The sequence below is a fragment of the Sylvia atricapilla genome, chromosome 2 (genome assembly GCF_009819655.1).
Source record: "Sylvia atricapilla isolate bSylAtr1 chromosome 2, bSylAtr1.pri, whole genome shotgun sequence".
Taxonomy (NCBI): domain Eukaryota; kingdom Metazoa; phylum Chordata; class Aves; order Passeriformes; family Sylviidae; genus Sylvia; species Sylvia atricapilla.
The window spans coordinates 5,141,172-5,163,718 of record NC_089141.1 but is presented as its reverse complement, the minus strand read 5'-3'; the positions used below and the strand labels follow the sequence as shown (position 1 = coordinate 5,163,718).

The 22,547-nt window shown below is 39.6% G+C and overlaps 2 protein-coding genes across 2 annotated transcripts in view; both read right to left on the bottom strand.

The window, feature by feature from the left end:
* Positions 1-22,547, bottom strand: part of ZBTB11 (zinc finger and BTB domain containing 11) — a 149,159-nt gene that overhangs the window by 18,339 nt on the left and 108,273 nt on the right. The window lies entirely within an intron of this gene.
* Positions 1-22,547, bottom strand: part of LOC136375286 (interphotoreceptor matrix proteoglycan 2-like) — a 52,009-nt gene that overhangs the window by 15,341 nt on the left and 14,121 nt on the right. Inside the window, exons 4-10 of the mRNA XM_066340718.1 lie at positions 16,058-16,089; positions 15,936-15,959; positions 14,163-14,168; positions 6,877-6,923; positions 6,336-6,427; positions 3,168-3,329; positions 2,050-2,108 (exon numbers count right to left, since the gene is read on the bottom strand). Coding sequence (XP_066196815.1) covers positions 2,050-2,108; positions 3,168-3,329; positions 6,336-6,427; positions 6,877-6,923; positions 14,163-14,168; positions 15,936-15,959; positions 16,058-16,089 — 422 coding nt within the window. The remainder of the gene's footprint in view (positions 1-2,049; positions 2,109-3,167; positions 3,330-6,335; positions 6,428-6,876; positions 6,924-14,162; positions 14,169-15,935; positions 15,960-16,057; positions 16,090-22,547) is intronic.

The window sequence follows — 22,547 nt, the reverse complement described above, 5'->3', positions numbered from 1 at the left end:
AAGGGCTAAACATCTGGTGCCTGGAACATAGCCCTTGTGAACAGTTGTATACAGACTGTGAAGAGATTTGTGTTTCTAACCCTCCTTGAAAAATTAGAATGCTCATTCTCTTTAAACTTGTTCATGGAAACTGGCTATGCTGAGATACACACAGAAGCAATTCATATATTTAGTAAATTAAGGCTGCAGTTCTTTTACTGTCTTGTGACATTCTTAACATACTAAACAAGGAAAATTCTGGATTCTTAACTTGCATATGTCTGATGATAAACAAGTCCAGACGTATTCCATGTTCTGCTAAAGAGTAATTATTAAAGTTCTGCTAAGATCTGCAGCACCTCTGGTCTTGAAGCTAAGCCAACAGCCTTCGCTGGAGAATTGTGAGTTTCTTATCTACTTCAATTTCAGTAATAATAGTAATAATAATAATAATAATAATAATTCCATATCTCTTCAAGACTTCCCTGCAAAGTATGAAGACTTTGAGTCATTGTTAAGCACTTTTGTTTTCTTCACAAAAGAGACTCTTAAGCACAAGTTACCCCAGCAGATGACTTATGTTCAGGATGATTTTTCCCAAGGGTTTTTAATTATTAGGATTTAAATAAGCAAATTAGGTTTATCCTTGATCGAAACAGATCAGGTACTTGCAGTTTCTGGTAGAACCCTCTCCCACAATATTTATGTTAGATATCTATCTTGCTCTGAACACAAATCCCAAAAAACAATGCCCTCCAGCTAAACATGTTTTTCTCCTCTGTATTATGAAAATATCTATTAAAAAGTTGTCTTTACCTTTCTTCCTCGGAAGGGCTGATTACAAAAACAAAACAGAATAGCAAAACCTGTTAAATCAATGTCTTAATTTCCATGAAGTCTTAAAAACTTTAACCAGTTTGTTTTGGTATTCTACAGGGTATACCCATTTGAAAACACATACAGGAAAATCTTTTTAAGTTGCACAGTTATTCATAGTTATCCAGCTACATAACAAATTGCTCTGCTTTTACAGAACTATTTCCTATTGATCCCAAGGAATCAGCAGAGCAGAGACATCTCAGATTATTGTAAATAATGAAGTTAAATTGTTGTCTACCAAGAAGATCAAGGCTCACTTATTCTACCTAAAGGTTTAACTTCCAACCCATGGGTTTTGCTCATGCACAGCACAGAACAGACTTTGCCAAAAATACTAAAGCCTTTTATTTGTCTTTTCAAATTATCCAAGTGCTTGCAAACCTACTAGACTGCAAACAGCAAGATGGAAGGTTTCACTACTTTATAGGCTGAAAACTGGACACAGCCTAGGGTTCCAACCACAAGACCTTTCTCATTACAGCTGCTGTGTTTACCTACACGTGTGCTAGCTAAAATACTGCAGGCAATGAATTCTAAGAAATACAGCTTACAGTCTCAAAGAAAACACAATTTAGATTAACTCATGAACACACTCATTAGATTCTAAAAGTTATATCCAGTCCATTCAAGATAAATCACAGTTTGTGAGGCCTGTACACCACATCAGACGTTTTACGTTTGATGCATTAACTTAAAAATTAACTTTATATGTCACTCCGAAGCACAAATGGATTTGAGAGAATCAGGTCTTTAAAAATATATTTATAGCAATATAGAGTTAAAACATTCCACATAATTTGTCACAGTGTCCCCCACCCTTTTTTTTGATCCAAGGGAGGGAGACCTTCCAAACATTAACCTTTAGAGCTATCCCAAATTAACACTAAGAATTTAAAAAAAAAAATTCAAATGTACCACATTTTTCCAAAAAGATATCTGTGTCCTTCCTTGTTTAATACTTGGACATATTAAAAGTAGCAGATATGAACATATCTTTTAATTTTTGGATAGAATCTTGAACAAGAATGCCTTAAAATCAAACATTTCATGTGAGATACTCTTGGGAATGCCAGAAGGGAAAAAAAAATAGAATTCTGTATTTCTATTTCAGTTGCATATATAGAGGTACCAAATATGCATCATCATACATGATCATGTTCAATCACCATATATGCATCAGTATCTTTTTACCTGTAATCCAGGATATGGATGTTTTTGTATCCAGGTAGTCTTTCAAATACGCTTTTAATCTATATGGATGGAGAACCAAAAAAATTAACACAGATTCCATTCACTTCTCCTCATGTGGTGAAAAATCACAAAGTGTTTCTAGCATTTTCCAAAAATGCATCTGAGCTGTTATATCTAATAGGTTAAAAACAGTCAAATATTCTTTTAGTTATGGAAGACTAGTTTTGATGACACTGTTTCATTATTAGGAAAAGGGGAAATGAAAAGTATGAACAACATCCAGTGCTCCCCAAGAGCTGTATAGAAACATTCCAAGAGTAGAAATGGAGAGAGACTACCAAGATAATCAACTGTGCTACAGGAGACAAAATCAAGATAGAGAATACTGAAAGTTCATGCTGGTTTAGAAAGGTTTTTTAGCTTCCAAAGATCCTTGCCAAATGAGGATTATTTTTTAACTCTGTAAATTCTTGTTCTCCTCCCCCATCTCCTTATTTTTAAACTGTCTCTGGTGAGACTTAAACAATCTCAGTGCTGCTGACTTTTTTTTCCCAAGAGCTTCTATATTCAAGCTCAGAGAAAACCAGGCAAGGGATCAAAGGAGTGGAACATCCATGTACCAGGTGGACTCAGTCCCATCGAACATTTTTTACACACACACATACCATAGCATTGCTACTTGGACTCACAACTAGGAAAACTCAAATGTCTATCCTATGCTAGACTTGTGACAGTCATGGTGATGCTTTTTGGCTGCAGTGAAGAGTACATCTCTTTCCCATCTGGCCCAGGATCTGGCATGGGGTAAAGTAAAAAGGATTCAGAGGACCAACCCCAAGTAAACAGGGATAAGAAGGAAGCAAAGCTAGAGGAAAGATAAGCCTCATGATAAGCAGCCATATGACAACGTAGATGCTTCTCTGAAGAGAAAAGGAAGACATACACCGTGCCCACCAAAATATGATGGTAATATAATTACCACCGTTATAGACAAAATAAAACCCAAATATTGGAAACAGCAGGGAGACAAAAATCAGGGTCCCTGACACAGATGCTTTTTGCTGCTATTGTTTTGTAGAGCCAGCAAAAGGAGAAAGGAACTTTGGGAAGGGAATCACCTGAGAAATGAATCGTTCCGACAGCTGTTGATACTCAGCAGCAGATGGGTCCTTCAGCTCCTCACTGTACTGTTCACCAACAATCAGAATGTTGAACTCAATCATCTGCTCAGTTACAGGTCTGACCAGCTTTTCATCCTGCTTCTTTATCTCGTTATTGATCTGGAAGGGAAGGGAGGGAGGAGAGAAGAGGTACCCTTAATGCCAGGTGAATGCTGCAGTCCAAAGCACAGTGTGCTCAATGCAGGAGCCATCAGCACACCTTGTTTGCCTTGCACTATCATGGAGTGCTCATCAAGCCTCAGGGACAGAGGCAGCAACTAATGAGGCAGTATCCTAAGCAAGAACATTTCATGAGAATTCTCATATTGAAGATAATTCTGTTTTCCATTTGGACACACACCTTCAGTATAAGTCTATCTCATGGACCTCAGGTACAAAGTGAAGTGAAGATGTGTGGGATGTTCATGAAGCAATTTAAAGTGCAACCAGGGCTATTCAAACATCTCACTTGAGCCCACTCAGCCTAGCCTGATCTACCCCAAATTTACTCATTTATCACAGGGCTCTTACTTATTATTCCAGCTGGAAGAGAAGCTACCTTTGCCAAGTTCTACATTTGGAGTAACACCCTGCATTGTTCAGCCTCAGGAGGTGAGGAATCCCCCCAGATATACAATGGGCACTGGGAATGGAAGCTCTGCTGAGTTAAAGCACTGGGCTTCAACTGCTGTGTCTACATCTGCCCAAAAAGCCCCAGAGAAGTGGCTGTGCAGTGCATAAGGGATGCATAGAATTATCATGGTGGCCACAGACAGTAGTGAATGCCATGCTTTAACCTAATTTGATTGACTGAGCATGCTTTCTGCTTACTTCTCTAGTATTTTTAAAACAGTGTACTGTTCCTTGTGGTATAGTGAAACACATCAGAAAAATTTAAAAAAAAGGAAAAAAGAGAGATTTGTCTGGGAGAGAAGAGAAGAATGGCTTGTTAACTTTAGCCAAATATCTTTTGCTAGAGGTTTTGTCTTTGACTATTTACATAGATATTTGTTGCTTTTTTTCCTGTTAAGAAGGAAAAAAGAGAGCCAGCAAAATAGATCTTTTCAATGAAACTGAAGCCTGAGTTATGCCTCATGCAGGAAATGGAAAAAACTTTCTCCAGTAAGTTTATCTGCCATCAGTGAGCAACTTCTATATTGTTTAGGAACCCTCTAAAAAATTTTAGTTAAATTCTCTTTCTCACATCCTTTTCACTAATTAGCTCTGTCCAAAGACCATAAGGACAGGTACATTACTTAAAGTTAGTTAGCATTTGAGAGATACACATTTAGCAAGCATAAATATAGTGCTATAATTTGGCTGTTTGCAACACCATGTAGTTTAAACAATTTATCAGCCCCCCAAAACCTGGTACAGTCAACACACAAAGTGCTTTGCTCACTCTTGGCCTTGTAATCAGCAATGCCTTTTGGCTGCTTAGAACAATGAGGTGGGATGTAGCTGAACAGAGTGAAAACACTGTAGCAGCAGCAATCTCATTCTGTTTGCTTTCCAGTTTACTGAGTGGTCCTATTCTCTGCTTCAGTAGAAATATTCCAGGCAGTTCTGTTTCAAAAGAAGAATAATGCTGTTCTTGGGACTGAACCACAAGTGTTCCTGGTACATAATATAAGGCCGGACTCTGCACTTGTGTCAGAAGCTGTCTGTTTCATATTCTGTATTTATTCCAACATCAGAGCTCCAGTCAGCACTGAAAGGTCCAGAATAAAGTGCAGTTTGGCCCAGCTTTGTGTCCAGGGCCATGCTAAGTTATTGAACAATATGGTCCAGATAATCTCAGTACAATAAATCAGGTACTTATATGCAGCATGTGAAACTTTGTGATCTTGTCCATGATCCACTGAGAGTTTCATTTTAACAAGAAAACAAAAGCCAGCTGATTGATACCACCAGTTTGCAAAATTTTCTTCACTCATATTGGCCCACGAGTACTGCAGTTGGATTCTAGAGTCTGGGATTAAAATTTAATCTGGAGGACCTGTTTCCTAGAAGCAAATATTGCCCACCAATATTGAGTTGGTGGTCAGCTCAACTCTACCCAGATGTTTTAAATACGGACTTCTTTGTGCAGTGAGCTTTGGTTGAATATCACAGAAAGAGTGACTTGTAAAATGATAAATAGAAGTTTGCCTACATCAACAGAGAAAAAGAGGAGAGAATCAGAGTCTTCAAGGCTGTCCAGGCCACCTCTCTGCTGTCCTACACAACTGTACCCCACAGACCCTTGAAGCACTACTACAGCAACCTAGGGAATATTGTGCTTCCATGGGAATAATAGTGTTCCACATTCTTCTTGGAGTTTTCAGAGCCACCAGGCATTACCTCTTTAGTCCTATGACACTAGCAAAATCCTCACCTGATAGCTCAACTGATCTTTTATCTCCCACTGTGGAAGAGGCATTTCAAATCCTCTTCAAATGGAAAAATATCAGCCCAGGAAAATGTCTTAAAACTTTAGAAATTCACACTCTGATTTTATTTGATTTTATTGATGCCATGATGATTTTTTTTTCATACCTGTAGCAAACATGGGGTTCAAACAATTCCACATATACCTCTTAGCATGCATACTTGTAATTCCTAAATTCTGATATTTTAACATACTCCTGGTATTCTGTTAGGCAAGAAGAGGAAACACCCTAAAGGCCTTGAAGCTGGAGGCCAGAAAGCCTTATGCTATGTTGAGAAACCATTCTAGGAACAAATCCTAGGATTAGGCCCATCTAAAGTGGAATACTTCTGGATAGGGGGATGTCACATTATTCACTCAAGCCTCTTATTGGAACATCTCTTTTAGATATACTAATTTGCAAGGTCTATAAAACTTATACATGACCTACTGTGAGTATGTATTTCAGTGTATTCCACCTCGCCAAATTGTTGCACCGTAAGAATCCCTATTAAATACTGAGGTAAAAACTCTTTATCCCTTAACCGTGTCTGGCTCTTAATTTCAGGACCAAGAAAAAAGCAAGATTATGAAATCCTAGTCTTTGTTAGCACACCACATTAACAACACCTTTAATTGCTAATTTAAATGACTGTAAACAATGTCAGGTAGGGAAGGGAACAGAATGCTGAACCAAAAGAAAAAAGCCTACTCACAGTGGTATCTACATTGTCATGGTCATGGACAGTGTCATCCACAGGACTCTGGATGGAGACCTCATGAGGGGGAGGAACATTGGCAGCTGCATCTGAGTTTGAAAGAGAACAGTATTACTTTCTTTGGGTTTGGCTGGGTATTTTTTCTATATACCCAAAGAAGCAGTTTGGCAAGCCTAAAGCAATAGTCAAATTTGGTTCCTAATCCCACCATCAGGACAGCAACAACACAGGAAACACATGAAGAGCCTGAGGAAAAGTATCAAATACACTGATTTGGGTAATATGCTAACATTCTGCCTAAGCAGATGTATTTTTGGAAACATGAACTTAAACACAGTAAAAACGGCACAGAGCTAATTTCTTGAGTAGGATTATCATGATTCATGAAATAACAATATATCAGCACATAATCTCCAGATAACAAATGGCATTATAAAGGTGTAGATATTCAGAGCTCTTTCTGAAATCCAAACACATGAATTTCTCAACTTTCTGGTAATTCAGAATCAGCCTTAACAACAGTTAGATAAAAACTGACCTCTCAATGTGGTAACATCAGCATCCAAAGGTGGAGTAGGAGTCCCACTAGATAAAAAACAAATCAGAAATTGAAGCTGGATGTGGCAAGACTAAGGTAGTAGCTTTTGATATTTCTGTGATTCTGATACTACACCAAGAAGCACATGTGCAGAAGATATTTTTCATGGTACTGTTTTGCTCATAACTTCATAAAAATTAGGCTTTGCAGTATTTCAGTTATATTTTGCAACTTGGATTTTGGGTCAATTGCATCATGCAACACATCATGTGTGTCTCTGGGTTGTAACCTCTTATACCCCAAATGACCTGGAGTCTCATACAAAAATACATTTTGTCTTTTAGCAGTTCTGTATAGAAAGCAAACACAAACAGATAAAACACAAAGATAACTGAAAACACCCTATAAACCACTCAGTTTAAAAAATACTCCCCAGTGCACTAAAACACCATAACTGCACTGAAATCACTGCAAGATGGGTTCTTTTCATCATTAATTTTATTCTGCCTATTTGGAAATCTTCAAAATGCATCGGTTTCAAAACCCAGTTATGGGATTCACACACACATATGAAACAACTCTGGGCCAAGTGTGATAAACATTTCAGAAGAACAATCACATGAAGACTGTCAGCCTGAAGAAAAACTAACACCTTTGACACGACCCTTACAGTAAACCCAAGCTGCTTAGAGCCAATTCTGTAAGCCTGGAGCAATTGTCAAGTTACCAAGAGTAGGAGACATGCTCTGACATAAACAAGTCTTTCCTGAATTAAGGGGAAATTATTTTTTGAGTTTGTCATATTGTTAATACATACAGCACAAGCTGTAAGATTGGCAATTCAAGAGCTGGAGAGAAACTGAAAATTAAAGATACTGCAGTTCATTGTGTTGAGATATTCCACTCACTTCTAAAGGATCTCCTGTTTTTTATTGGTGATCATACTTGTGCCATGAAACATGCATTGCAGCAAGTCTTCACTCTAATATATGCAACATCAGCCATGGCTCCTGGCCTTGCCAGGTTTGTTTTATGATTCACATACTCTACAACTGGTTTGCAGTCTATCCTCAAGCAAAACTCCACTCCAAGTTGATATCTTGCCTCCTTCAGGCTGTCAGGTCAGTCTTTGTATTACTCCAAAAAAGGCTTCCAGCACCAGCAGGACAACCAGATTCACATTCTGCATTCTGCAGATACCAGAGCACCAGCATATGATCAGAGAGCATAGTTTCACTGAGTTAATGTCTGAAACATTTTCTCTCTCTGCCCCTCACAGACATACAAGACTTATGTGACAATAAACAGACCTGAAGGCAAACCTGAACAACTTTCTCTTTAAGCCAAGAATCTTTTCACCCATCCTTTCCCAGAAGGCACAGTTTAATCCTCCACGTAATGATTAACTATACCAAAGCATAGTTCAGGGAATGTTAAACTGACAGGGTGAGACCTCCACAACAACTCTAAAATGTTAACAACAACAACAATTCCACATGAACAAATCACAAAATACTTATTCAAGAGTTTAAGCAGTACCTTCATGTATTTTCTCACACAAATAAAATCAATGAGCTCCATGCAAGCTTTGAGGCATAGTTGTGCTTGTTCTATCTCATGGACACTGCTACCTGCTTCCAGCCAGCACAGTGCAAGACTACTTTTGAGTTTGCCAACTCTTTGAAAAACTCAGTACACCTTCAAATAATTTCCAAGACTGGAAAATTTTACTAAAAAGTGTAATTTAGACAAGGTATAGCCTCTCTTAAGGATATTTTCTTAAGAATGCTGGTTATGCTTTAGAGGGATTTAGTTTCCTTACTTGTTTGTCATCTTAGAACTGTGATAAAAACTATTGCTTAATTATTAATTGGTCTGATGAAACATTTTCCAATTAAGTTCACCTAGCTTCAAGGTGCCTCTTTTACCAGTTTCAACAGCAAGTATATTACATCTATACCAGAATGTCACCAAATTACAGCATCAGAGCATTTTAGTGCATCATATTTAATGTTCAGAAGCAAGACTCACTCTACTTTTCAGAAGAGATGAACCAGACTGGGGTTTCATTTCTTACAAACTCTTCAGTGTAACCAGGGTCAGAATATAAACTCAACAAAAGCAAAGCCATGAATATTAAAATATCTGCTACAAGATTTTTGATGTTCTGGTCTGTTCAAACCTATTTTTAGCAATTAGCTGAGTCTTGTATCCACTCCCTTTTCTAAAGCAGAGGACAACGAGAAACATGATTTGCTGTGGTAAGCTCTGATCCCAACCTGAGAATCATGGGACTTGATCCAGTGGCCACAGGTTGGTGCCCAGTATTCTTTGAGGGGCCTCCAGGCACTCCTGACCTCCAGCTACTGCCCCACAAGGCACAGGTCACCCAGGGATCCCATATTGTTTCTGCAACCTTCTGCACATGTGTGCTGCAACTCAGGGCATCTTCAAAGGACCAAAATTACTACCTGACCAACTGTGCACCAAATTCTGGGGTGGGTTAGCACTGGACAAAACACCCACCTAGCCACTCTCTCACTCCCTCCACCTCCATAAGAAAGGGGAGAAAATAAGGTGAAAAGCTTCTGGGTTGAAATAAAGCCAGGAAGATCACTCACCAATTGCCTCCATGGGAAAATCAGACTCAGCTAGGGAAAACTAATTTATTGCATATCTAAGTACATCTGGGTAATGAGAAGCAGACAAACATTAAAACACCATTTCTTCTTCACCTTTTCCCTGGCTCAGCTTCACTCCTGACTCCTGTACCCAGTGCATGCTCTGCAGGGGCAGCAGCTCCTTCAGGAAAGGTCTGCTTGCTCCAGGGAATACATGATTTGCCATGGTACAGTGCCTCTGGCCTTGGCATTCCCCATGTCACTGTTTGTCACCGTCTTTGTTTCCCACTTCTTCTCCCTGGCCATGTTTTTGCCCTTTCTCACACAGGCTTTCCCTGAGCTGCCACTGCCATGAGTGTAGGGCTCAACCCCACCTTACAGCAACCACCTCAGGGCAGCCCTGGAGCCCCCAGACAGGGAGCCCCTGAACTAAGTTGCTTGAGTTTTTAAAGGAAAAATCCTCCAAGTAGACAAGAAACCCCAAACAAAATGCTGTGGTATGAATCACACTTTCAAAAGAGGAGCAGTTTACAAATTGAAAGGCCTAATACCTTTCTCAAGTTCAACTTCTGGATCAGATTACTGGTTACAGGCCCATCAAAGTGAAGTTCTCCAAGTTTCAAAAGTCCAAAAGGACTTTCTCTGTTACTGACCCCAAGAGATGGCAGCTCTCCAACAGGACGCTTGTGTCACGAGTTTTGACATGGTGACATCTCATGGTGACATCTCATGGTGCCAACCACAGCCCAAGCCAGGCCTTGGGGAAGCCATGGTAGTGCAGAAAGGTAAGAGTAAGGCCAGTGTCACAGTGAGAGCTAAGCTGACATAGCAAACCAGGCTCCTTAAGCAACAGCAGACCACACTCTTTGTCAGGGTCAGATAATAAATATATTCTTACTGGTGCTGGGGGGCTTTTAAATACAAGCCCTCAGGAGCTAACAAATTTTCTGACAGGATTCCAGCACACAGCTGGCTGAAAATGAAAAACCAAGCACTTAAACATCACCTACTAAGACCCTAATAAATCTAACCAAACCAGTCAAGCACCAAGTTTGCTCAAATGATCAGCTAACACTTTTTTCAAGAGGATGAAAATACGAGTTTTAAGGATAGTATGCTGTAACCAAGCTCACTTAATGCACATTACTCTTTCATTACTTTACCAGAATGATGAGGTTTGCTTTCTTTCTGCCTTCTACTTCCCCTTAGCATTTTTCAAATGCCTACTTTATTGATCACTTAAAAAAGCATCAATTGTATTGGCAGGAAGTCCAAGGAAGTCATTCAAAATGCACATGGCAATACATATACTGGATTGTCTGAACACATCACTTTTCAAGGTAAACACAGATTCAAATTCCCACTCACTTGCACTACTTAAAATACACAGGATTTTTTATGGGTTTGCCTCAGGATTAATCCAGGGCCCACACTTGACTTCTAATTCTACCTACACAAGCAAGCCACTCCAGTTGGAGGGACTGTATTCCAACAAGAGTTTATTGAGAATTTGAGACACAGACATATGAAATGCAATTTCCATTGTCCTACCTGCATGAATGATTCCCTGGATCATCTTGGCTGAGCAGTAAGCAAAATATAAAAACATACACATATGTATGGAGAGGCAGGAAGGAATACAGACAAGCAGATGTCTAAGCACCAGAACGAACAACACTGCACTTGTGTTTCCTTGGCAGAAACAAGTGGTTTCAGATCACACAGCTTTGTTAGACATCAGGATCTAGGCAGGTGTAAGACAAGATCCATAAGGAAGCAAAGATCTGAAGCAAAGATCCTAGGAAGCTGATCTGAAGCAAACAGTGCTTGTGGACAGCCTAGACATATTAATACAGCAATCACAGCTCACAAACACAGCCTACATTCCCCTTTTGTCAAGGCCCATGGTATGTACTTCTGTGTGACATCAGTCATGTCAGGAGAAGACAAGTTCCAGTCCACCAAAGCGTAAGAGTTCCACTGACTCATAGTCCCAAAATGGTTCTTTATGTGCAGCCATACTGTGCTACTGAGGAGAAACAACACTCTGGACCTGTCAAATGGGCCACCAGTGATACCATTTCACAGCTCCCCATGAAGCTCTATGGAGGTATTAGTTAGTTAGATTTTTCTCCCCATTTCTCTTCAAGGTTTAAGACAAACCCAGCTCTGTGGATGAAGAAAGTAACATCTTCAGATTTGTACTAAATGTTCTGGACATCCACCAGTCGATCCACTACTTATAGGATTGTTGGTCGGTTTGAGTGTTCTAAAGTCTGTCTATGACAAACATTTCTTTGGCTTGAAATACTACTTCAATTCTCATATCGCACAAAGGAGAGAAAATTTTACTGTCTGATTTTCTCATTTTTAAATATTTCAATCACACAGCCTTGAACTAACTAGCATGCAATTTAAGAAGTATTTTTATGCAATTTCAGAATGCAAGACAAAGCCTAAGATTTGGATTCCCTTCCTTTTAATATTTACATGCATCTATATAAATTTTCATTTAGGTAGTTCTTGAATTTTTCATCTCTTTTGGTTCTAATTAAAGCAGGAAAAATCTTTCATATTTGCCACCAGACAGTAAGGAGCACAAAAGAAAATATACAACTGAAAAAGAGCAGTGTGGAACTCTTCACATGTGGCAAAGCTCTGCAGATGATAAAAAAATCTCTGAAATGAGGAATATCACTGCCAAGCCCACATGCAAACAGTAAAGAAACTCAGGTACATTCCTATGTCACTGCAGGCATAACTGCTGAACTGATCAAATGATCCCAGCACAGAAGACAAATTCTTACTCTTTCATGAAGCACATTTAGATAAATGGTACAAAAGACAAATTGATACATCATCAAGCATTGCTACCACCACTGATTAAGTATGTATTCTAGATTTAGCAATTTCAAGGCAGAGAATGAGGACAGAGCACAGGAGGTCTGGACAAGATTTACTGCAATTAATTTCAGTGATCTAAAAATCAGCAAGTACTGCCAGAAAGGACACATGCCTCTACCTATTTCATTTTACCTTGAAAATGCTTCTGAAGAAGTAAAAAAGTAGTGTATTGTACTCCTCCTCTTCAACTATCCTATCCTCTTTATCTTTTCCTCAGTATACTATTGTGCATACAGCACTCAAGCAAGGCTATGACACAGGAGCTCTTGTTTCCCACTGCAACAACTTTGTGTTACTTCTTTGCTTTCAGCTGATTCTCAAGATCTGGCTTTTGATCCCCCAGGAATTAGACAAAAGGACTGTCCTATTGTCAAGAGACAGACTCCAATATTAAGAGAGAGAACTTTATTATGTGAAGTGCCAGTGGCCTACTGAATAAAGCAATCAGTAAAAGCCTCTGACACTTCCAACTTGGGCAAAAACTCTACGATGTCCACTGCACTGCTCTGTACACATTTGGATTGTGTCCTATATATATTGCTTTCCTTTTTGAGTTTTGATACTTAGTTTAATCCCTCAGTTCCTGAAAAGGCCAGGATAGCTGAGCATTTAACCTCTGTGAATGCATGCATGCTCTAAACCTTACAGGAACAAACTTTCATCCTGCTGGTACGTCACTGCCAGTAATGCCGGATTGGGAGTTATTCCAGGAACTAAACTACAAGAGCACAAGGCACCTTTCCATAGGCTACATTAAAACTGTCCCAGCAGTTAACTAGATGAAATCAGCTTTTTCCAGCTAGAGAGAGACACCATATTGACATCTAGGAATGAGTAGTTTAATACAACTCATACAACTCATTGTATGAGTTGTATTAAATTACTCAAATCACAGCTTCAATTCTATAGCTGTTTATAGCTTTCAGCACAATTTTGATTTGATTTAGAGAGGTAGTAAAGTCAAAATGACAAACAGATATCAAGGGCCTGTCTTCCATTCCAGATCAATCACAAACTAAGAAATCATTTCAAAGAAAAAATATGCTTCAAAGAAAAAAATTGTTTCATAGGACAAAGAGATTGGTTGAAGCCTATGGAATAGTTTCTTGGATGGGGGCTATGCTCTAGAACCTATGGCAACATTTCTCTTGTTCTTCTCAGTGGGAAAACAGACAGAGAAATATGCCCAGTGCCAGGCCTCCAAAGGGAAATAGCTGCTTCTGCACAGTCATCAGAGACACTGGATATCTGACAAATCAGAGACTACAGCTAGACCCTCACTTCAAGGCACCATCTGGAGAAGCCTGTCCTTCCCTGGCAGCATGGGAACCTCACCTGAACAGCTCATCCAGATACCCTGGATATCTAGATGTTGAGGACAGTCCTGCCATCTCTTGAGACAAGACCAGAACCTTTGTCCATTCGTGCACAGGTGGCACAGCTGAGTGACAAGTCAGCTGGGTTCAGATCCTGGCATTGTCCTGCGCTGGACCAGCCTCTCTCTGCACATGTGGGTCAGCAGGTGAGAACAGCAATGCCCAGGAGAGGGAGAACTGCACTCACTTTTCCTCTCTGCAGGAGGGACTAGACACTGGATTTCCCATCCTGTGCCTTAGAGGCTGATGATGGTCCTGGATTGGGGACTTACGCTAATTTCTTACAGAACATTTTTAGAAGGACATTTATTCTGATCTTTACTGGGAGGTCTGGTTATTTTTTCAGGGAATAACTTTGGCTGTTGGCAGTATTGAGATGGATGACTTACTCCTCTTAGGGCAAGACATCTGGAGTTAGATGAGACATCTTTTATCCATGACAGAAAATCACAGCTTTGGTTTTTTTATAGGGGTCTGGCTCACAAACTTCACATCCTAAACCATGAATGCTCTAAGATGTCCAGAACAGTCTTAGAGTAAGTTTGGGTTTCATAATTAAAAAAATTATTTCTACTAATTTCTCCTGATGGTCCATTACTCAGGGCAAGTCTACCTTTTCCTGTTACTGATCATCTTCTTTATGCTATAAAACATTACAATTTCCAAGCACAAGAGAAATAACAAATTATAGAGGAAAAGATTCAGTAAACCCAAAGTTTAAACTGATGGCAATAACAAAGATCCCATCCTAAAGCTGTAAACAATCTGAAGCAATACATACTGAAATAAAAGCAGTTTATTTTTGGACAGATGCAGCACAGCCCCACAGTGAACTGAGTTTGGTAAAGTTTGGCAGTTTTCCACCGGAACCCCTTTAATGTTGCCATGAAACACTTTGTAAGATGGCTATTGGACAAGTAAAACATTTATCACTCTGATCCACATTTCAGTTGAAGGGTTTTGCACTGTTCCTTTAGCCCAAATTCCTTTAGTTCCTTTGCACATGTTGGCCCAGTACATGTAGATTCCAGATGCTTTGATTCCAATTCCTCCCATGTATCTCTACATTTACTATATTTCCTGAATGATCACACAGAGGGATGCAGTAGGTTTTCAAGCTCAACCTTCCTCAGAACAGATGAATTCTACCCAGCTGACCTGGAAGCTTCAGGGAGTGCTCTTGCCAAAAGGAGCACTCAGCTCCACAGGACAGAGAGAAACCAACATTTTAGGAATCACTTTTGCCATTATCATCCCATATTATTAATTTTAATATATGTTGTGGTTATGAAATCACTGTGATGATATCTAATTTGAGAAGTTTGGGGCTTTTCTAAGAAGTTTGTTAAATGATTACTCTTCCAGGTATTTTAATTACTCATAGTTAGCATAGCTCTATGTGGCCTGTAAAGCAGAGAACTGAACCTGCCAATTTTTCAAAGGAGTTCAGCACCAGATTGTTTGGGTTTGAATTACCCTAAAAATAACAGCTTAGATAAAGTTCTGAGTAGCAATGGAGCAATAATAATTTGAACTTCTTTTCAGCTCAATAAAAGACATGAAAATAACAGGTCAGGTTCAGGTTTGCTTTGGTACAAAGATGCCACAAATCAGTTTTCAGTTTTATTGCCTTGTTAAAAGTGTGAGGAGCCCAATGAATCAACTCCCTTGTAACTGTTCATAGCACATATCTCTTGACAGTCTTTCAAAATAGCATTTCAAAATATTCAATTTTCTTTTTGCTTTTTTGTAATGATGACCAGAACTACTTGAAAGCCTTTGGGAAAGATTTTCAAGACAAGCAGAACGCTAGCACAAGTAACTATGGACACATCTCTTTCCCAGAATAGATTTCCCCCACTAAACCTCTTCAGGTAAATAGCCTGTGTCTGTGCCTGGCAGCCCGACAGCCAACAAGGTGATGACACACTTAAGCAGAAGTACAAGCCTCAGATTGGCTGAGATATTTTGAGCACTCCAACCATGCCAGGACAGAAGTTCACATGCCAGAACCACCAGATTTCTCCACCACACTTTTCTATATGTCCTTTTGCACAAAGATGAATTTTGTTCATCAGCAGTGCTCCATTCAATGCCAGCAGCAGCAAGGACCAGAGAAATGACCATCACCAGACTTTAGAAAGGGAAAATTACTTACCCACATGACCAATCAGCACAGGAACTGACAAGAAAAAGAGAGAAAAGGTTACAAAATGTCACAGCTCTGCCCTGTCATTATCTCCAGAGAGAATAAAATGCAAGGAGAGCACAGATACTCACCTGCCCATTGCTTCCTTTATATAGGCCAGTTTCTAGAAAACAAAAACAAATCCTAAATATATTTGAGTAATACACGGTGAAAGAAATTGAAATGCAGTTTATACCACTTAATTTCCTTCTGCATGCTGAAATAATTCTATTCTCTGTACTGTCGTTTGTTACGTTCAAAATGTATTAACAAAGTTCCTGTTGAAAAGGAAATATGTCTAATATTTCCAAAATACAACTGAAACTTGACATCAGTGTAAAGAGCATCAGGTTTGTCAGAGGTGCTCTACACTTCTGTATTTTCATGCAGTGTTCTGCAGGTACAACCTTCTCCCAGTGTTAGAGGACACCAACAATGAGAACCTTTTAAGCAAGCAGTCTTCAGAAATTCAGCATTACTTCTGCTACTTGTCTATAGATTTGGAACCATCTTTTGAAAGTAAAGCTACAGCTTAAAGTACCACAGCAGGATTAATCTGATGACTTTGTTTGTGGTTATACAAATAGCAGGGATGATGTTTTTCCATGTATTGGTGTAAACAGACTAAGAAGGGCTACATAGTTCATATATTCTTCATCAAAATTCTCATGGTATTAGTGCAATTAGTTCTAGAGGAGAGTCAGAGATGCTTCTGTGAGGAACACTACAAAAAGTGAGGAGTTCCTGAGAAATAATAGGAGCTATTGAGAAAAAAAATGCTGTATCCTGCTGCTTGTACCAGTGTAAAGAGAATATCAAATACTTACAGAAAATTACTGGCCATGCACAAAAATCTGTTTTAGGGGGTCAAAAAGGGATTGTTTGGTGGACTGCTTATTGGGCTGGCTTTCTTTGTATAATCAATGCAGGTATATTTTTCACTAAAAACAACAAGAAGTGAATCAACTTAAGTATCTCCTTTGGAATTAAGTTGCAATTAGCTTGAAGCCTACTATTTCCATTTTGTAAACTTTTTTTAAAAACACCATTATGTATTTAGTGACTACAGACTGTCACTCTAAGCTATCCTGATGGTTCTTCCTGTGAAGGAGGGTTGAAAAGGCAAAAGAGACCATTTTAGCAGGTTAGCCTGTTGACTCTCTTCATCTGTGTTTCCTTGTGTTTCTAAGAGAGTGAAGAATTTCAGCTGTTGCTGATTTGGAGCCATGTCAGTGAGTAGCCTTCTCTTCTTTCTAGGACATGTGGGCATTGTGAAGACAGCTAGAATGGCAGACAGCTTGGAAATCAGTCAGAGCAGGGCTTGCCAAAATGCAAATTTCAGTCAGCTTGACTTTCAGCATGTTCTTTGACCAACATTTATTACACAACTCCATTTCATGAAGCATTTGGTATAAAAAACTAAAGCACAGCAAGACTAGTTTTAAGTGACAAACAAAGAAACCAGGTAGTCTACAGTGGAAACTCTAACTTGGGGCCACTAAAGCTGTGCTGGACTTTGGGTACTTTTTTAAGGTGGCATTATGCTGATCTATACATTGCCTGTATATTCACCCCTTATGCACTGGGATTTACAAGAAAGAGAGAGATTGATTCCCTCTCTACAAGATTATGGAAAGTTATCTGTAAGTGGTAGCTCAGTAAAAAGTGTTTATTCATTAGAAAAGGAGATGTTCTTCCACACTCAGCCAGTCAGGATGATCTGTAGGTGTAATTAAAATCCACCCCAGTTATTACAGGCCTCACACATCTTTTCAATATCTAGTGCTAGTCTGTAGCCAGCAGCTTTACTCACTGCTCCTCAAAAGCCCCTGAGAGCAGAGCTCAGTGCAGTCCTGAATACTTCCTAGCGCAAAGGAATGGCCAAAGTCTGGAATAGGAAATGCTACACAGTCTCCACACCCACATTTTTAATAAGGCATCAAATTACTAAATTCTCATATAATTTCATAGGAAAGTAGCACCCTCTATTGCTAAACTAGCATGGTCTGCAATAGCTTGTACTGTGACTGTCTTTCTCAAATGTTTAATTTGCTTTCCACCCTGGGTAGAGGCAAGCAATGACATATTTGAACTCCATGGCAAACATCACCTTTTCCCCCTAATTAGAAGCCAAGGGGTTCAGAGTTCTAATATTGGCTTGTTTAATTGTTTTGGACAGAATAGCCCTTGCCAAAACACCTCACCTCTCTGACTCAGTTCCTCCATTAAAATGGAGTTAGAAATATACCTGCTGCACACAGACTGCAAAGATTATTTATTCTTCACCCTTCTTATTCTTCACCCTTTCAATACTTGAAGTGATCTAGAAGTAGCTCTCCATAACAGCAGCAGCCACACCAAAGCTAAGAAGAGCTTTTACTCACTGAAGCTGCCTCTGGCAGGTGCTTTGTACAAAATTAGTTCTCCTGAAGTGAGACCTTCCTGACGTTATTGTACTAATTCTCCTGAAGCTGGGAGCTGAGTTTTGTGTCTGCTGCCCTGGCGCTGGCCTTTCTCAACAGTTCCTTCACACAATGAAAAGCTATCAGGAATTAATTCAAACACATTAAATACAGGCTACAGTAGTACAACAAATTATATATAGTACCAACCAGATGAGCTTCTGCCAACTCATGATCTTGCAGAAAAGCAATTATATAGGACATTCTTGCCTGATCCTAAGAGACTGTCATGCACAGAAGACAAAATATCCTGAGGGTAATCCCACGCAGGAGAAAAAGGCAGAGGAAATGTCAAGGAGATCTGAAATAATCCCATATTAGTTTAATCCCATCTGTGTAGTACTCTACCAAACATATCTGATTTAACCCACCTAAACACCTCATTTACAACAGGAAAGTCATACCAAGAAATGATTCTCTATCTGCCGGTCCTGGTTGCCCACCTTGGTGGGCAAGAGCCACGCTGCCATGAAGGCAAGGCCACAGTGCTGGGGATTATTCAAGGAAATGGAGGACAATGGCCAGAACTGAAGCTATGGAGAAAGGCCAGATTAGGGAGCAGTGCTTTGAGGGACATCTCTGACAGGTCAGGGAAAAATACAGTGAGTTAAAGGAGAAATAGCAGGAGCAGCTTAGTGGAACAAATATTGCTTCAACTACGTGCAACTTGAAATGAAAGAGATATGTACATATATCTATATAGATATATATCTATATAGATATATATCTATACAGGGCAAAGGTGGAGGGGTTTTCTTTTTAAACTAGAGGAGGCTAAAATTTGAAATACAAAGAACGAAAGTCAATAAGAGAAGTCTAAGTGCACGGATAAGAAAATGGGTGAAGGAAATTTGATATTATGGCTCAAGGAGGGCAACTAAAAATCTTTTTCTGTGTGCATAAGAGGGGATGGGGGGATGTAAAAGAGGAGATATGATCTTTTTTCCAGATTTAGACTAAACTAAAGAAGGTGCTCTATGCAAAGAAAGAAATGGAAAGAACTAGAAAGAGTGGCCAGGACATTTAATTAAACCATAGTTAGCAAGGAAGGTCACAGAACAGGGGAAGAGGAGAGACAGCAGAGGAGACCTTCCACAGGAACCTGAGGAATAAAAAATAATCTGCCTCCATGAAGTATTCAAACAACAGCACTGGGAGTAAGTGGTTACAAATAATTGGGATGCTACATCCCACCTTCAAACACAGCTCTCAGAATTCAGGAAAATCACTCATTTTTGCATGGCTAAGCACCCATTTCAGCATGCTAAGAAGGTGTTTGTTATGCCACCCATTCAAGCATCCTCAGGCAGGGTTGCCTTCTCCCCTCTCACCCTAATCTGTCACTGAGCAGATTGTGCTGCAAACACACTGAAGCACAGAGCTGCTCATGGGCTGGAAAGTCTATTCTACACAGAAGTGCTGCTGAGTCAACACCACTGAAGGATTTGTATCTTGTCCTGGGAACTTTTCAGGTTGCCTTCCAGTAGGTTAGCACCTCCCATCACAGTTTTGGGGGTTCCTGGGGAAATTGTCTGCCTTTGATCCTCAGGGAAAGCTCTCCCAAAAACTCACGCTAAGTCTCAGCTTAACTCTTGGCTATCAGACTCACCAGAGTGGGCAAAGCACAGATTTCCCTCTCACCAGCAACCAAAAAAATCTCATAGACCTGCTTGCTTTGGAAAGGATTCATAACCCAGTTCCTGTTGTCCCATCTGCCCACCACTCTCAGATATCAGACATGGGGTTGTACAAGAGCCCTCAGCAGGTATGGTTGAATATCTGCTCAACAGATTAAGTTGCATGGGTTCCTTTAATGTTTCATTTCTCATAGGAGTTTTTCTCAACTTCTCTTGTCATTGTAGGTTGTTATCAGACCTGCAAGGATCAGCAACTCTTTAAAACTTTATTTTCTGAAATCTGATTGAAATCTGGGGAAATTGAAATCATGACATGTATTACATGCCCACATTGGAAATGTAGAATGCAGACAAAACTTTACACTGAAAGCTCTGCAAGTTTCAGGCTTTAAGCTGCTTTCTGCTATGGACTCAGGAAGGAATTCGGTATGCCAGCTGTAAATTCTCCTGTGAACAGCACAGGTTGTGCTCCTTTGGCAGCAGTGTTTCAATCCCATAGCAAGTGGTAGCAATGGTTCTTGGCAAACCAATACTTACTTTTGTTTGCATTTCTCCTCACTTGGATTTTCCAAAAAACTGTCTAGCACAAGGGGGAACATGGTCACAATCACAGGGCAGAGTCAGGGCAAATTTGGCAATACTGGAATTCCAGATATATATATATTAAAGTGCAGAATGGGATAAATGAGGATGTTACAGAGGATGAATGTTATATTCTATGTAACAAGGTTTTACTCCCCACTGAAATACAGCTACACAGTAAGGGAGGAGAAAAAAATATTTTAAATAATTTTATTATGCTTGGCATGAATATATCCACCTGCTCCTTCTGAAAATCTGGAAGGTGATCTGCTTAAAGAAACTCAGGAAAACTTAGTATATATATTCAGTATCAGAGCATACAGATATTACAGGGAAACCCACACAGGCAGACTTCACATCTCCAAGACAAAAACAGAAGCATGAAAGCTGAGACCAGCTGGTCTAAGCTCCAACTGATATCCAGCAAGAAAGTATATTAAAAGTAAGCAAAAGAGAATTGTTCTCAGCATGTACTAAGTTAGGATGGAGCAGTCATTGCAGCATCTGTGGGAGTGTGACAGTGATTACTGGGGATTAGAGGAAAGGATAAGAAAGAAAACCAAGGAGGAAAGCTAATAAGATGGCATTTAATTACACTGCTCATAACAGACCCTCCACACCACAACAAAAACATCATGAAAGCAAAAATTTTGCTGAATTCTTGTTCATTAAATGCAAACCCCATAGATTTAATTTGCCTTATTTTCAGATACACTGAACTTCTTTTGAGAGAGAGAGGGGAAAATTCAGGACATGCAGCATTTCTAAAAATTAAATTTCATGTTGCAATCTACCAAAAAGAAATACAAAAAGACACTTTGAAATAAGACTGCCAGAATCTGCCAACATGCTCATACAAAAGAAGCAGCAGAGCAATGCTATGACAGTAACAGCCAATGTTCACCAAAAGAAAAGCAGAATTACTTTTATGAGCTGCAGGCTCTAAACTAAACTCTTGAAATTACCCACAGACAAATTGCAGGCATTGTAGAGCAGAGGAAGATTAGAAACAAATGGTATTTAATGAGGAGTATAATGATCAAACAAAAAATCTGCTGCAGAAGTGAATCTTGCTTTTAAGCAACAGTGTGGCCCATTCACATGTATCACACCTGCCCAATACAGAGTCCTGTGCATGCAGAGGAACAGCAGCAGTCCTGTGGTGACAAGTGCTCTGTGCTATAGAGATCAAACCTAAGGAACAGGGGGAAAAAATAGCAACAGCTGATCGTGACCAAATGAATGAGCATTCTGCAATGAAAGGGAAACAAAATCCCACTAGGAATGGAAAGGCTTGGTATGATTTGGTCCTCTTAGCTGGTGGAAGTGGAGAGAACAAGAGAGTAGGGCACAAGGCTTTAGAAAGTGTGTTTAATCCCACAGGCTGAGCCCCAGCTCTTACCACCACATTAGACTGGAGCAAGCAACTAGCTGGGAAAAGGATGTTCTTAAAAGCAGAGATGTATCCACTGCATCTGTTTGGACTTAACATTCTCACAGCTGCTTTAAAAAGGTTTCACACTCTAACAAGAATATGCACAAGCACATAAGAGAAAGGTGAGTCAGTACTAGAGCTAGGGGGTTAAATCCACTCTCTGACCCATGCATTTAAAAGCACACCATTGGATCTTTTGACAGTGACTGACTGGGGGATAGGGTGCTCTTGCCTTCAGTCTTTGGTTCAAAGTCAGCTTCCTATTCCAAAAAAGTCACCTGGCCAATTTGTGACATTTTGTGGAGCACAAAAGAGGTGACAGCATTTGGTCCCGCTTATCACAGACTAGTCTGGCATCAAATTAGCCCAAGAACCATCACCTTATACCAACTGTGCTGAAAGAAAATAGAATGAACAGACTGTTTTCCAGAATATGGCATTGCTGAAGGGAATATATCGATCTACA